The 17,649-nt window shown below is 35.2% G+C and overlaps 1 protein-coding gene across 3 annotated transcripts in view; it reads right to left on the bottom strand.

Annotated features, from left to right (window-relative positions):
- Positions 1-17,649, bottom strand: part of LRP1B (LDL receptor related protein 1B) — a 1,910,203-nt gene that overhangs the window by 302,346 nt on the left and 1,590,208 nt on the right. For all 3 annotated transcript variants that reach the window (XM_034954060.3, XM_034954061.3, XM_003822825.6), the window contains exons 44-47: positions 8,727-8,919; positions 7,921-8,046; positions 3,524-3,652; positions 967-1,086 (exon numbers count right to left, since the gene is read on the bottom strand). In XM_034954060.3, the coding sequence (XP_034809951.2) occupies positions 967-1,086; positions 3,524-3,652; positions 7,921-8,046; positions 8,727-8,919 (568 nt within the window). The remainder of the gene's footprint in view (positions 1-966; positions 1,087-3,523; positions 3,653-7,920; positions 8,047-8,726; positions 8,920-17,649) is intronic.

Below are 17,649 nucleotides of genomic sequence, written 5' to 3'. Positions count from 1 at the left end.
GCACTCAATAAAGTGTGTTCATTGAATGGCAAGTCTCTAAAGTGATAATGCTTTGGAAATATCTGTGGGGTCCAGATTTAAGAAGGCTTTCAATGTCAGACTAAAACTTATCATTTGTTCTGCAAACATTGGTATTCCATTAAAAGTTTCTTTATCAATGCAATATACATATATATATATAAAAGCCAGTGCTAACATAGCATTCACTATTGCAAAATACTGTTCTAACCTTATTTAATATTGTTTTTCTTACTTAATTATTTTTTCTACCTTGCTATTTGGGAAACTGAGACACAGAATAGTTAAGTGTGATATCCAAATTTAGACAGTAAAGTGTTGGGGCAGCAGTTCTAACTCAGGTAGTTTGGCTTCATCATCTATCCTAATAGTCACTTTTGGAAAATGTTAAACAGTATTAGCATGACTGATGACATAGGGATGAACTAGAAAAAGTATAGGCAGGGAAACCAGGTAAAGGCATACTCTGTTAGCCCAGGCTTAAAGTGGATTGAAATGGAAGATATTTCAAAGAACTGGAAGATTTGTTGATGACTGGATATGTGGGAAGGAGAAATTAAGGAGAACACCAAAGTTTCCCATCCAGTGGTTAGGAAAATGTGATCATGAGTAAAACAGAGAACTAAGGAATAAAGGGGAACATTTTTGGAGCAGAAAATTCAATATTACACATTCTGGTAGAGATGTCCGAATCCAGGAAGGTGGAACTGAAGAGGTGAGAAATTATAAGAGTTTTAAAGGGAGGAAAGGAGTAGAAAACAGAAATGGAGAACACAGTCAGAATTTTCAAGTAACTTTAGCAACTCCATTCCAACAGCATTTACCAAAGTGTGATCCATAGATGTTACTAGGTGTTATATGCCACAGAGCTCTCAGAAATGAATGTTGGAAAAGTTCAGGAAACACTTAGCACACCAATATTCTGAGATTGATGGAACAAGTATTTACCTTTACAATCTAATTCATCAGAGTTATCTCCACAGTCATTTTCTCCATCACATAACTTGCCATGAGGAATGCAGCGGCGATTATAGCATGGCTTGAAGCCTCTTCGACAGCTTCTGTTTTCTTATAAATAAAAGTAGAAACACACAACCAGAGATCATATAGAAATATTTGTACAAAATGAAAATCACAGATAATATTTCATTCATAATGACTGGATTATGGATCTATAAAACAAGTGCTGTGCCATATAAAAGCTCTGGATTAGAATGTTTATGTGTTGTCAAAGAGTAGTTCATTCAGCAAGGGCCCTTTTTGACTTAGTGTTTTAACTTTAGTGATTCATGCCGGGAGATCTTTTCAAGTTATACCCACGTTATTGTTTCTGGCACTTCTGTCAAGTAGCACAGAAATAAACATATATCACATATTCAATTCTGAAGCAATAAATATGTAACTTAAACGTAACAAAAACACACCAACATCCATTTCCTATATCCTTTGCATCTATCTGCAAGGATTTTATAATAAGGAAATAAAGCAACAAAGCATGTATTCCTGAATCAGTGTCTCATGGAGTCATCTAAATATCAATAAATTTCTCTTAAAAATTATCTTAAAATATCTACAGAATTCCCTGAGAAAGAATTACCTTCTGAGTTCTATTTACCATTATGAAAGTTTCTTGACATTCTCTGATTTGGGGCAGAAGCTACCACTTACAATAATAATAGCTGCCACGTATTAAATGCCAGCTTTGCCCCAGGCTCTGTATTGAGTATATGTAGATAAACACTTGCTGGTTTCATGCTCTCGACTACCATAAGAGCTAGTTGTTTCGTAGTGGAAAACCAAAACACAGAGAAGTGAGTTATGTTACTTACCCTAGTCACACTAGGGTTTGCAAACTAGGCTAATTACACTAGCAGGTTTGGGAACAAAGATTTAACCTCAGGTGTGAGTCCAAAGCCCATACTCTACACCTGGCATTGGCAAACTATTGCCCATAGGCCAGATCTAGCCTGTGAGACTGTTTTCGTATGGCTCTGGGACTAAGAATAGTTTTTACATTTTTAAAGGATGGTAAATAATAAACAACAGAGGATATGTGACAGAAAGCATATATGATCCACAAAACCTAACATATTTACCAGCTGAACCTTTACAGAAAATTCTTGCCAACTCCTGCTCTACACAAATATCATCTGACTTCTACAAAGATAAAAATAACATGAAATATAATCTCAAGTCAACTTATAGTAAATGCAAGCCTGTGACTTTATTGCAATACAATTTATATGCTTTAATATTTTTATATCTTATAGAATATAGCCATTCATTAAAGCGAATATGTTATTTGAGACAAATTCTTTAAGACATTGGTTACACATCAATTATGGACAAATTACATTAGACTCTCATTTTAAACGATGGTGTGTTGTCTTGTAATGTAAAAGAGTGAGAAGATGTCTGTGGATCTCACAGATTCTTTCTCTTATTCTAACTTTTCTTTAATTATTTAGGTGTAATTATTACCCAGATAATGGAATAGAGGAGAAAAGCAGATATAAATTGAGGCAGTTTCAGATGTAGATTCCTAAATTTTGCATAGTACACGATCCCAATGCTATTGGATTTCTAGGATTAAAAATAAATCAGGACAATTTTTTAAAAATCTGGATCAAATATACAATGATTATCAATGATCATGCAAAGACATATTTCCAGGAAAAAGTATTGTTGCAATGAAGGGAAATCTCAGTTGCTTACTAGAGTATAAAAGTTAATCTCTACTCCTGAGGGTAGATGTTGACTATCACTTGGTGTTGCCAAGAGAAGCATAGCTGGTGGAATTCTATGTTTGATGTGGACCATGCCTAAGGCAATGAGCCTTTGTACCAAAGGACACTAGCCCCCATGCTAATCCTGGAGACAGAAATAGAATCGACAAGACTTTGATAACAACCCAACAATGTGCTATTGTCTGTTGGTGAAACTCTGCTTCAGAGTAAGCCTGTCCATATCCAAAAATCACGATGTTTCTGAGTTACATTTTAAAGAAAGTAAGCCTAAAACCTATTGCTAAAGATGAATAAGTCGGGGGTTCAAAAGATTAGCTACTACTTTTAAAAATATTCACATTCTGGCTGGGTGTGGTGCTCAGAATGTGAATATTTTTATTCACATTCACAGAGTGCTGTTATCTTAGCACTCTGTGAGGCTGAAGCGGGAGGATTGCTTGAGCTCAGGAGTTTGAGACCAGTCTGGGCAACACAATGAGACCCCGTCTCTTTAAAAAAAAAAAAAAAAAAAAAAAAAAAGGCTATTTTGTGGATAGAAAACCATGAGGAAATTATTTAGTGAATATCATGGCTATCAAACAGGAGATAAAGTACCTCATTTTAACACAAGCAAAGCCACATCAATTGCCTTAGATACAGGTTAATGAGAGACATTAAATAAACTATCCACGTAAACCAAACCGAGACAAGCAAACCAAAAACTGTAAAAGAATCAGAAAACTTTATCTGAAACGAGCAAACCCATATTGGACACTTACCACAGTAGAGCAGTTTTTCATCTGATTTATCTTTACAGTGAGGAATGCCATCACAGGTGAGCTGGTAGTCAATGCACTCACCATTTCCACATTCAAACTCCGAATAAACGTTGCAGGAGGAATTTTTAGCTGCAAGAAAAAAAAAAAAGTCAATACTTTTGTGCAATGGCAAATATTTTTTGACACCACTACAATTATTTTTCTTAATTTTAATTATAAAGATAAACTAAAATTTATCAAAATGTACAATTAAAGAGCAATGGTTTATGACATTTCTTTATGAAATTAAGATCTTAAGAAATAATTTTTTGGCCAGGCGCGGTGGCTCACGCCTGTAATCTCAGCACTTTTGGAGGCTGAGGTGGGTAGATCATGAGGTCAGGAGATTGAGACCATCCTAGATAACATGGTGAAACCCCGTCTACTAAAAATACAAAAAATTAGCCAGGCATGGTGGCACACGCCTGTAGTCCCAGCTACTTGGGAGGTTGAGGCAGGAGAATTGTTTGAACCCGGGAGGCAGAGGTTGCAGTGAGTGGAGATCTTGCCACTGCACTCCAGCCTGGGCAACAGGGTGAGACTCTGTATCAAAATAATAATAATTATTATTATATATAAGAATATATAATATTATAATATATAATAATAATATAATAATAATTATTATTGTTTTTTAAAACAGCCAGTTAAATGAACTCTGTACATACTGAAAGTGTTTTTGTGTTTTCTTACTGGAATCTATTATATATTTTTCAATATACTACTATTTTTCAGTGCATAGAGTACCCATTTTTGAATGTTTGATGTGAATCATCTCAGTCAAATGAACAGTCCGGACTTTTCCCCACCGTCTGGTCTTCCTCCCTAACTATCTTCTGATGAAACCTCAGTAGCAAGTTATATTGTTTGGAAATATTAGAATTGTTAAAATAAGCCACTTGTCCGATCCATGTGTGGGAGGTTCCCGGGAGCAGACTCTTTCTTGCTGCCATACGTGACGAGCACCTACTCCATGAAATGTACAGGAATCAGTGGGATGAGGTGCAGGAGGACAATGGTCAAGTGGAAAGCATGTGTACCTGATGCTATGGACTCCAGATGACCGCTGTCAGAAAGTCTCATTTCTAAATCTCAGAATTTTTATTAAAAATTAAGAGTTTGAGTTTTTAGGTGATTTGTCCTAGTTTGTAAGCCAAGAGTCTGAAAGTACAAAAAGTTATTTTCTACAGGTAAGTTTCATCCTTATAATGGCAATATGTGATCCCTATTTTGAAGGGTCTCTATTGAGGACAATGGACTTATTTTTATTCTTCAGTAATAGATTTACTAGCAAATTTTGGGATCCAATTTTTGGGGTATACTGTCTGCTTGCATGTACGTACTCACCCCATTGTTGCTGAATAATTGTACGTTTAAATCCAGTTGTATTAATTATGTTGGAGGTAAGTAGAATTCATTCATCTCTGCTAATGAAAGAATATAGCTTAATTCTATAATTTAGTATTAATTTTTGAGCTTTATTTCAGGAATATTCAATTAAACAGCCACTAATACTATTTGAAGTTTCCAAGGTTTTATTTATTTATTATTCCTAGAATTTAATTAATTTAGTAGAAGGTCTATCTAAGGCTTCCTTTTTATTTATTATGTCAACTTTTATTTTAGATTCAGCGGGTACATGTGCAGGTTTGTTACATGGGTTTACTACATGATACTGAGGTTTAAGATATGATTGATTCTGTCACCCAGGTACTGAGCATAGTACCAATAGTTAATTTTTTAACCTTTGTCCACCGTCTTTCTCTCCCCACTCTAACAGACCCAAATGTCCATTGTTGCCATCTTTATGTCCATGAGTATCGAATGTTTAGCTCACAGTTATAAATTAGAACACGTGGTATTTGGTTTTCTGTTCCTGAGTCAATTCACTTTATTTATTTGACTTCTAATTTAACTCTCTTGATGATAACAACATGTTCCAAAGTTATATTTTTTTTCTCTTGGTGCAGTCTAAACTTCATTGTTCAGTCATTAGCTAAGGCAGAATGTCATTTAAGACAAGGTAGCAAATAATTTAAAACAGAAAAATATTAAATTAAAAAAATAAAAGGTTGCTAATATTGCTAAATGCAATCATCTTAGCATAGAACAAAATTCAGCCACTTCTTGAAAGTCTATTGAGATTCCTGACTTATTTTTCCTATTTTAAGTATATATTATTTACTGTGTATTTTCCAATGAAAAAATAATTGTTAGGATGGAAAAGTCCATTTTTAATCTTTTATAATCTCAGTGCCTTTGGGGAAAAGACAAAAACTATTCAAAGATAAAAATGTTTTTTACATTATGCAAAAACAAACATTGTATGAATACAATTCTTCCTCAGGTATGTTCATTTGATGAAATAGTATTGAGTGTTTTCTGCTTCTTTCTGGAAACATCATGGTTCAGCTGCCCTTATTCTCCTGCACAGCAATTACTTCATCTAATTATATTTACTATATCTATTTCTTTTATGGATTACAATAAGATTAGCAATGTTGTAAGCAAGGGGACTGCCTAATCTTCTTGTCAACAGTTATGACAACAAACGGTTTTCCCTCCTTTGCCCTCAGGTAGGTGTTAGTACATGGCCTTTCACCCCTTTAATGCTGTCATTAACATTCATGAACCACTCTGGGTAAAATCACTTAGATGAGGACACAGATATGCCAGAAACATTCTCATGTTCCTAAAGATGAATTTGACAAGGAGAAGCCAAGAGTTACTTTCTAATCTCTCTGCTGGGCTACAGGATTTCAATATGAATGCACAATGGACGTCGTCTGCCTCTACAACAGATTGTGAGCTCTGGGAAATCCAATATCACTTTACAGTTCCATGTGAATACAATTGTGCTTGTTTAAAATGACAGTTTTCTTCCTGATTCATTTCCTCTTGTCAACAGAGAGAAGCTTAGTAGGGACAGTTGTATTGAAGGTATTATGCAGCAAGGACAGGCCTCCACCGAACAGAAATAAGCTTTGCCGTTTTGACTAAAGGCATTGCTTTACTACTAGCCTGAAGTGACCTGTGAAAGAAACATGAGTGATTCTAACGCATGGCTAACACTCCGGGCTTACAGATGGCATCAGATCCAGACCATTAACAGCTGAAACCACAAAGGCAAACTGAAAGAGTTTAAGCAATTGCCTGAGCAATTCAGAGAAGTGTTAAGTGACAAAGAAATATGGGAATTTGTGGCCCGAAATATGGAAACTGGCCATCTACATTTAAAATTTTGACCAATTGCATAATTTTCTCATTTGCTTTGGCATAGTCTTAAATAAAACAACTTTTACTTTTTTTGCTAAGAGGTGCCTTTTTGGGTTGTAGTATCAACTTTCACAGTGAGAAAATATGTCTATGTTATTTTGTATATGGTATAATAATTTTCAAGCTAAAGAAAATTATGCCCAAGCACTTGCATTGAAGAGCAGGTAAGAGATAAAATCCTTCCAGTGGAAAGAGAGTAAAAATGGACTGAAGATGAAGATGAAAAATACTTATTTTTATTATGTAGACATATCCAACTCTGTTAATTTTCTGAATGAAAAGATATGAGATGAGGATATATTAATAGGTGAGGAGAGACAAAAAATGTATCAAATTTGACACATACTGAGAATGATTTCACCGATTTCCAACAAGATATTTCTCTCCTACCTTATACATAAATTGCCTTAACGTTAAAAGGAAATTAACCTTTTTAAAATTTTGCTTGCACATTTTTCATGGCAATATTGAAACACTTGAACCCTGATTTATTTTGGAAACAGTTTTGGAAACTTAGCTGTTAATAAGTGTGTATTTTAATGGTGCTAATTAAAGTTTGTAATGTCTTTGGGAGGTATAAACACCATGCAAGGCTGCAATGTTGCATTCTTAATTAACAGTTTGGAAATGATTACAAATAAGCTGCATGAGCCATTCTCTCTCATTTACATACTATGATGGACTGTGAGTGGTTTTACTGCAAGGTTACTGATATACTGCCTGTATACCAGTTTATTTCAGCTTCAATTACTTTTGCTATTGATTGAATTCACAAAGTCACAACTGGAAGTTTTCAGATGATCATTGTGTGCAGACACTTCTCTAGCTAGCCCCAGCACTTTCTAGTGCACAACCAGGAGGGTAAAAACATTTGTTACCATTTTGGTTATCACTAACTAGCACATGGTCCTATAACTAAGCAGAACAGTGAACTCGGTTTTCTTTAGAGCAGAGAGATAACATGACTAAGCTTCTAATATTAGAAGAGAGTATAACTTCATGAATACACTAACACAATTTCAGTGATGTGTGTGGAATTTGGAACAGATTTGTCATATTACATTTCAATTCTCTTTACTTACTCACACATCTGTTGTCCTCTAGCAATATTCGGTCCCCTCTGCAGGAACAATTCACTCTCCCATTGGGAGTTAAAAGGCACAAGTCATGGCAGCCTCCATTCAATAGTGCACATGGAGAAAGTTCACCTACAATAAAGAGGCTGTATTGGTAACATTTTATATCGAATTCCTGTTCTATGTTAGATAAATATTAATCGTAAACTATTAGACTGCCTCAATCTCTCAATAATATGTCATTAAAAAGGAACATTCAGGATTTTTGAAAATCTAAGCATTCCTAAGGCTAAGTACATTACAAAAGTATGTAACACTAATCAAATCTTTCTAACACATTTGATACCACGGCATCAAATGAACTAGTTCTGCTAGAAACCACATTGATGCTTCGAACTGTAATTTTGGAAGCACTGCATTGACTAAAGAACTGTTAAGCCCAGGTGCAAAGTTTATCTATCAAGTGTAATTTTCATGGAAACAACTTGATCTGAAAATCTGAAGTTATGAAGAGTGAGGATGAAATAAGACATTTAGAAGAAATAATTAAAAATGAACTGCTCCTGTGATGATAAATTATGCAATATAGAAGTTGCCTTGAATATTTCAGATAATTTCAATATTTTGAACAGCCAAATCTTGAACACTATTCCTAAGAACTAGAAAAAAACAAAATCCACAGTCATAGTAACAAAAAATAATATTTTTTAAAAGAAAAGGCAAATCCAACTATTACTAGAAAACATATATACATTTTTAGAGATCAGAGATTATACAATGAGAAAACACATTTGCTTTCTATTATAACTTACAGCTATTGGTGTCATTGGCAACAGCTATGATTCCCATTGGCTGATGTGGAATATCGGAACGAAGAATTTTTGTATCTCCTCCTGTGTACTTGTTGGACCGCAGTATAGCTCTTCTTCCCCAGTCCGACCAGAATATATAATTGTCATAAACAGCCAAACTGAGGAAAGTCCCTGGCCCAGATTTAACTATCACCTGAAATAAATTAAAATACTGGATTTTTATGATGAATATATAGACATTTATACGTCCACACCTATTTTTGCTTCAAAAATAAAAGATTAAGATTAGTTGGATTTAATTAACAGAAATCATCAGATAAAAATAAAATTTTACTAAATGAATTATGATACTATGCTTTATATTTTATTTAAAATGTTGTCATTGTTAGTGCTTGCAGTGTGTTTACATAATATTTCAAGTATACTTTTATTTAATTATTCAATGTGTATAACAAGTGTATTGTTTGGTATTATAAACAAAAATCAACAAGCCAAAATATTAGACGAAGATTATCAACATTTATTAACCTTTAGTAAGAAATCACCAGATATATGTTAGATACTCATCAAGTTCCCAGAACTACATATGGCGTATAAAGAACCATAAGATCTAGGTTCTTTCTTCAGGAAGTTCACCGCATGAGTGACTAAACTAGTTGCACATGTCTGAGAATAAAAGTTTAGAAGTAAAGACCATACTTTCACTCAGATCAAGATGGAGTAAAAGGGACTAGATTGATCTTTTCATCTAAAACAACTACACAACAGCAAAATATAGTAAACAACACTTTTCAACACATTGCACATCAGGAAATGAAAGGCAGTGATTCCTGGGTAATAGGAAATACTGGGTGCATCCCATGGCATCCACCGTTTACCAGAGAGAGATTATAGGTAGCAGCACACACAGGACAGAAACAGAGCCCAGAGAACTCCATGAATAAAAGTTACGGGAAGTGAAAGTTATGGGTGGCTATATCTCACTGGGCAGAGGGTCAAGAGTTGACAGTTCAGCAGAGGGAACTGTGGGTATCTGAAAAGAGTCATCCTGGAGCATTCAGTCAAGTACTGATAAGTGCGTGCACATGTGTGCGAGCCAACTCCTCCAGGCTGGTGAAAGAACCACAGGAAAGAATTAGAGAGGAGAGTCCCCAGGTTCACACGGATCCAGAAATCATGCCTGTTAACACCAACCAGATTCAAATATTTAATTCAAATTCTAATTCATGAGACTCTGAGTACTCCGCAGGGTCTGCCTTAGCAGTGGGGAACTATTAACCTAGACTAAATAAACTTTGTTCTAGTCTTCTCTAACAAATCGTAAAAGCCAAGCCTGAAAGGAGAAAACTGTTTCAAACTAGCTTAACTGTCAATAATTTTTTATGAGAATATAAAAATGTATACCAGCAAAGTACTATGCAAGGAAAATATAAAAAGGAAGAAAATTCTCAAATCAATGACTTTTGCTTTCACTTTAAGAAACTAGAAGAAAAGCAACTTAAAGTAATAAAAGGAAGAAACTAAAGAAGGGAAATTTAAAAAAATAGAAAACAGAAAAACAGTAGAGCAAAATCAGTAAAACTAAAAACTGTGTTTTTTATGTCAATAAAATGGTTAATACATCATGATAAAATTAGGTTTGTCCCAGGAATACAACCTGATTCAATATTAAAAAATCATTCAGCATAATTCACCATAATAGCTGACTAAAGAAGAAAACTCATATACATGTCCCAGTACGTGCAGAAAAACCATTTGATAAGATATGGCTTCTATTATTGACAAAAACTCAAAAAATATGAATAGAAATATAACGAGGCACAAAACAGGGGTGATCACTCTCACTACTTCTATTTAACATTATCCTGGAGTTTCTAACTAGTATAATAAGGCAAAAATAAATAAATAAATAAAATAAAAAGAATCTACATGGGAAAAGAGAAGTCAAACTGTATTTATTTGCAGGTGACTAAATCTTCTACATAAAAAAACATTTAACAGAATCGACAACAAATGCTGCTAGAATGAATAAATTAATTTAGTAAAATTGCAGGATACCGGGCTGTTATTAAAAAATCAATTGTATTTCTGTATACTAGCTATGAACAATTGGAAATTGAAATAGGAAATAACTATTTACAATAGCCTCTACAAATATAAAATATTTAAATATGAAAACATATGTACAAGAATCTGAAAACTATAAAACATTGCTAAGAGAAATTAACAAAATCCTAAATAAAGAGACATATGGAGAAGAAGAAGTATAATATATATGTGTCATTTATCATCTTTACAATCTTTAAGTGCACAATTCAGTGGTAATAAAAACATTTATATTCCTTTATTAACTTTTAAGTTCAGGGGTATATGTGCAGGTTTGTTATATAGGTAAATTTGTATCACAGGGGTATTAACTTTTGAGTTCAGGGTATATGTGCAGGTTTGTTATGTAGATAAATTTGTATCACAGGGGTATTAACTTTTAAATTCAGGGGTATATGTTCAGGTTTGTTATATAGGTAAATTTGTATCACAGGGGTATTAACTTTTAAGTTCAGGGGTATATGTGCAGGTTTGTTATACAGGTAAATTTGTACCACAGGGGTTCACTGTACAGATTGTTTCATCCCTCAGGGATTTAGTACCCACTGATTATTTTCATTATTTTTCTCGATCCTCTCGTTCTTCTCACCCTCTGCCCTCCAGTGGGTCCCAGTGTCTATTGTTCTCCTCTATATGTCCACGTGTTCTCATCATTTAGCTTCCAATTATAAGTGAGAACATGTGATAATTGGTTTTCTGTTTCTGCATTAGTTTGCTAAAGATAATGTCCTCTAGCTCCATCCATATTTCTACAAAGGACAAGATCTTGTTATTTTTTATGGTTGCATGGTATTCCGTGGTATAAATACAGCACATCTTCTTTACCCAGTCTACCATTGATGGGCATTAGGTCGATTCCATGTCTTTGCTATTGTGTGTAGGGCTGTAATTAACATCCATGTGCATGTATCTTTACAATAGAATGATTTATATTCCTTTGGGTATATACCCAGTAATGGGACTGCTGGGTCGAATGGTATCTCTATTTTTAGGCCTTTGAGAAATCATCACACTGTTTTCCACAATGGTTGAAAACATTTTTCTTTTTCTCTACAACCTTGGCAGCATCTGTTACTTATTGACTTTTTAATAATAGCCATTCTGACTGGTGTGAGATGGTATCTCATTGTGGTTTTGATTTGCATTTCTCTAATGATCACTCATGTTGAGCTTTTTTTCATATGTTTTTTCGCTGCATATGTGTCTTCTTTAGAAAAGTGTCTGTTTATGTCCTTTGCCCACATTTTTGTGAGTTTTTTTTTTTGTAAATTTAAGTTTCTTATTAATGCTAGGTATAAGTCCTTTGTCGGACTCATAGTTTGCAAAATTTTTCTTCCATTCTGTAGGTGGTCTGTTTACCCTGCCGATAGTTTCTATGACTGTGGAGAGCTCTTTAGTTTAATTGTATTACATTTGTCAATTTTTGCTTTTGTTGCAATTGCTTTTGGTGCCTTTGTCATAAAATCTTTGCCTGTTCCTATGTCTAGAATGGTATTGCCTAGCTTGTCTTCCAGGGTTTTTATAGTTTTGAGTTTTACATTTAATTATTTAATGCATTTTGAGTCAGTTTTTGTATATGGTTTAAGAAAGGGGTTCAGTTTCAATCTTCTGCATATGGCTAGCTATTTATCCCAGCACCATTTATTGAATAGAGTCCTTTCCCCTTTGCTTGTTTTTGTCAGCTTTGTTGAACACCAGACAGTTGTAGGTATGCAGCCTTATTTCTGGAATCTCTATTCTGTTGCATTGGTCTATACATCAGTTTTTGTATGAGTATCTTACTGTTTGGTTACTGTAGCCCTGTAGTACAGTTTGAAGTCAGTTTGTGTGATTAGGACACCTTGACTATTTGGGCATTTTTTTGGTTTCATATGAATTTTAAAACCTTTTTTTTCTAGCTCTAGGAAGAATTTCAATGGTAGTTTAACCAGAATAGTATTTAATCTATAAATTGCTTTAGGTAGTATGGCCATTTTTAAAATATTGATTATTCATATCCATGAGCATGGAATGTTTTTCCATTTACTTGTGTCACCTCCGACTTCATTGAGCAGTGTTTTGTAGTACTCCTTGCAGAGATCTTTCACCTCACTGGTTAGCTGTATTATTAGGTTGTGTGTGTATGTGTGTGTGTGTGTGTGTGTGTGTGTGTGTGTCTGTTGCAATTGTGAATGGGACTGCATCTCTGATTTGGTTGTTGGTTTGGTAGTTGTTAGTGTACAGGAATCCTAGTAATTTGTGTACATTGGTTTTTGTATCCTGGGACTTTGCTGAAATTGTTTATCAGCTTAAGAAGCTTTTGGGCTGAGACTATGGTGTTTTCTAGATATAGAATCATATTGTCTGCAAACAAGGATATTTTGATTTCCTCTTTCACTTGGATGCCCCTTCTTTCTTTCTCTTGCCTGATTGCTCTGCCCAGGACTTCCAATACTATATTGAAAAGGGTTGGTGAGAGAGGGCATCCTTGTTGTATTAGTACATTCTTATGCTGCTAATAAAGACATACCTGAGACTAGGTAATTTATAAAGGAAAAAAGGTTTAATTGACCCACAGTTCAGCATGGCTGTGGAGGCCTCAGGAAACTTACAATAATGGCAGAAGGGGGAGCAAACACGTTCTTCTTAATATGGCAGCAGCGAGGAGAAGTGCAGAGCAAAGAAGGGGGAAACCTCTTATAAAACCATCAGTTCTTGTGATAACTCACTCACTATCATGAGAACAGCATGGAGGTAACCATCCTCATGATTCAAGTACCTCCCACAGGGTCCCTCCCATGACACATGGGGATTATGGGAACTACATTTCAAAATGAGATTTGGGTGGGGACACAGCCAAACCGTATCACTTGCCTTGTGCTGATTTTCAACGGGAATGCTTCCAGCTTTTGCCTATTCAGTATGATGTTGGCTGTGGATTTGTCATAGATGGCTCTTATTATTTTGAGATATGTTCCTTTAATACCTGGTTTATTGAGGTTTGGGGTGTTGAATTTTATCAAAAGCCTTTTTTGCATCTATTGAGATAATCATGTGTTTTTTTTGTATTTAGTTCTGTGTATGTGATGAATCACCTTTATTGATTTGCATATGTTGAACCAAGCTTGCATCCGAGGGATAAAGCCTACTTGATTGTAGGATAAGCTTTTTGATGTGCTGCTGGATTCAGTTTGCTAGTATTTTCTTGAGAACTTTTGCTATCAATGTTCATCAAGGATATTGGTCCGAAGTTTTCTTTATTTGTTGTATCTCTACCAGGTTTTGGTATCAGGATGATGCTGGCCTCATGGAATGAGTTATTGAAGATTCCCTCCTCCTCAATTTTTTTGTACTAATTTCAGCAGGAATGGTACCAGCTTATTTTTATACATTTGGTAGACTTCGGCTGTGAATCATCTGGTCCTGGGTTTTTTTTGGTTGGTGGGCTATTTATTACTTTTCCATTTCAGAGCTAATTATTGGTCTGCTCAGGGATTCAATTTTTTTCCTGGCTCAATCTTGGGAGGGTATATGTGTCCAGGAATTAATCTATTTATTCTCGATTTTCTAGTGTGTGTGCACAGAGGTGCTCATAATATTCTCTGATGGTTATTTCTATTTCTGTGGGGTCAGTGGTAATATCTCCTTTCTCATTTCTAATTGTTTATTTGGATCTTTTCTCACTTCTTCTTTATTAATTTAGCCAGTGGTCTATCTAGTTTATTAATTTTTTTTTTCAGAAAACCAGTCCCTGGTTTCATTTGGAACAAATCTGTGCCTTACTATTATGTAATATAGGAAGTAATTCCTTCCTTTTATGGAGAAAGTATATGGGTGGAGGCACTGTGGCATACTTAGAATGAAGAAATGGGCCTTCTGCCTTACCAAATTCCAAGCCAAGAGAGCTTGGTAATCAGTATCCACTTTAGAACTATAGACTTTTGTGATTTCTGCTTGCAGAGTTGTTCTAATTTTTTGTATTTTAAAATCAAATTAAATAGCCTAAATATAATTTTTTAAATAAAGGTATCGATTTGATTATTTGGCCTCAGTATTAATATTCCAAACAGGACTCACTGGGTTACTTTTCCCTGTAATCAGGAAAAAAAAAAAAAAAAAGAAACTTTTACAAGAATGATTACTGCAAAGGAATGGTAATCAAGAAATAAATGTTTAGCAAAATAAACAAAAATTAATGCATATAATGATTCTAGCCAATAAGAGAATTATACAAAGTATTTAGTAAGTACTTATACATAGTATTCATTTAATTCTTAAGATCATTTAGGTAGGCAAGTATTATTGCAAATTGTATTCAGATATGAAGAAACAGGCTTGGAGAGATTTTGCAACTTGCCAACAGTGATACACCTCATTAATGTAGGATCTGGAACTTGATATAAGGTTTAACTCCAAATTATAACAGCAAATGTATCAAGCTTACATGCCAGTTACTAATTTAAGTGTTTTACTAATAAACTGTGAGGAAGACATAATCTTCTTTACATGTATGAGAAAGTTTAAGCTCAGAGAAATTAGGTAACCTGGCCAAAGTGGCAAAGTTGCACCCAGTGTTCACATTGTTAACTATCTTCTTATTTCATCTCCATATCCCAACCCCCTCCTTTTGCCACACATCGCCTCCTTAGGAATTAATATACTCTAACATTAAAACATTTAACAACTACTGAAATTGGCATAGTTTGGAGAAAACAGATAATTTAAGGAATATGATAATTAAAAGAATACCACATCTCTCTCCCTCATACTCTATCAAAATATAAATTGTCAGGCATGGTGGCTCATGCCTGTAATCCAAGCATTTTAGGAGGCCAAGGTAGGCAGATCACCTGAGGTCAGGAGTTCGTGACCAGCCTGGCCAACATGGTGAAATCCCCGTCTCTACTAATAACACAAAAAATTAGCCGGGCATGGTTGTGCGTGCCTGTAATCCCAGCTACTCAGGAGGCTAAGGCAGGAAAATCGCTTGAACCCGGGAGGCAAAGGTTGCAGTGAGCCAAGATCATGCCACCGCACTCCAGCCTGGGTGACAGAGCAAGACTCTGTCTCAAAAAAACCAACACAAACAAACAAACAAAAACAAAAAAACTGTAAATTATTGTGAGGTAATTAACAACATTATCTTTCTGATTTCCCAAAACCCTGCCACATTCATTCTAAATTAACTGCTAATTACCCTTCCATACGAGCAATTACTTCCATTTTTTTCTGAATATATAAGTAATTTCTGTTTTATGAATCAATATTTATCAAACTTCAACATGCATCTAAATCACTTTGAGATGCTGTTGAAATTCAGACTTGGATTCATTAGGTCAGGTATTGACCCTGAGATTCCGCATTTCTCAGAAGCTTCCAGGTGCCAATGATGCTGATTCAGGGAACCACTTTGGGTAGTTAAGAATTTTAAAATAAAGAAAAGTGAAAAAATAAACAAAATAATAATCTTGCCACACAGATATATAATTATTCACTATTTTGGACTAGAAATTTATATTTCTTTCCTTTTTTACCTTACAAATTGGTATCAAATGTATGCTTTTGTATTCAACTAAAAGTGAGTTGATGGGACTTCTGTTGCCAGCCAAAATGGTGTAAGCCCACTACAGCCTATCTGTCCAACTCACTGCAACTTTCTCACTGTATCACTGTCATGGAGACGAGAAAAGAAAAGCAGTAATGGAAAGTTGAGTAGCAGCACATAGAAGGACAGGAGCAAAGTAAAATACTATTTTTACTGTCACTGTTTATGTTTTGTTTTCCCTACTTTGCATCTGGTGCTGCCCAGTAAATGAAACAGCTGTCAACACACTAGGTGCGCCTTTGCTACTTACTCTCAAAGGTTATAGTTTCAATGTCCCTTTTAGTTCCCATTTGTTTCCCAAATTCACACAGAGATCATGGGGAGATGGTGGTGGCCTTGCGTTAGCTCTGCAGGCATACAGCGGGGCCTAGCATCGGCTGCAGTGTTGTGAGTTGTTGTTGTTTTATTTTTTCAATACTTTAAGTTCCGGGGTACATGTGCAGAATGTGCAGTTTTGTTACATAGATATACACGTGCCATGGTGGCTTGCTGCACCCATCAACCCGTCACCTAGATTAGGTATTTCTCCTAACACTCTCCCTCCCCTAGCCCCCACCCTCTGACGGGCCCCGATATGTGATGTTCCCCTCCTTGTGTCCATGTGTTCTCATTGTTCAACTCCCGCTTATGAGTAAGAACGTGAGTTGTTGTGAGTTTTGAGGCTTTTGCACTGCACCTGCTCAAATGACCTGGCTGCACTCAAGACTTTTAAAAACCTGGATTGAAAATTGCAACCCCATAGGAGTATTTTGGCATTGAACTGGGGGGTTTCTTCATCTGTTTTCTTTTCTAAGCGCTTCACTTCATTACCTACTGCTATGCAGATGGTTTGTCCAACTTCTTTGTCTTTTCCTCCTAGGGGAAAGAGCACAGTACTCAAAGTGACAGGCGCTGGAGCACTACAAAGTACCCTGAGTCGTGAGTAAAATAAAATTTTAACCTGAAAAAAGCAAATATCCCCAAACTTCAACCTTTTTAGAGAGGAAAGGAAAATGTCTACCTTTATCTGTAATATATTAGAACATCCCATTTTACAAAATGACAAGAGAGTTCTTTCTTAAGTTCTCTTGTGCTTAGAAAAATTTTATCAATGTAAGTGCAGGACACACTGCTGTAAAACAGTGGTTTTCACATCACTGTCAGTCCTCCAAACACACACACACATGCAAACAAACACACACTGGAGGCTTGGAAAACTAATGCAGAAGTTTATCCTATTGGAAATCTGAAACG

This window comes from Pan paniscus, chromosome 13 (genome assembly GCF_029289425.2).
Source record: "Pan paniscus chromosome 13, NHGRI_mPanPan1-v2.0_pri, whole genome shotgun sequence".
Taxonomy (NCBI): domain Eukaryota; kingdom Metazoa; phylum Chordata; class Mammalia; order Primates; family Hominidae; genus Pan; species Pan paniscus.
The sequence above is the reverse complement of the archived record's forward strand: the minus strand, read 5'-3'. Positions and strand labels throughout refer to the sequence as shown.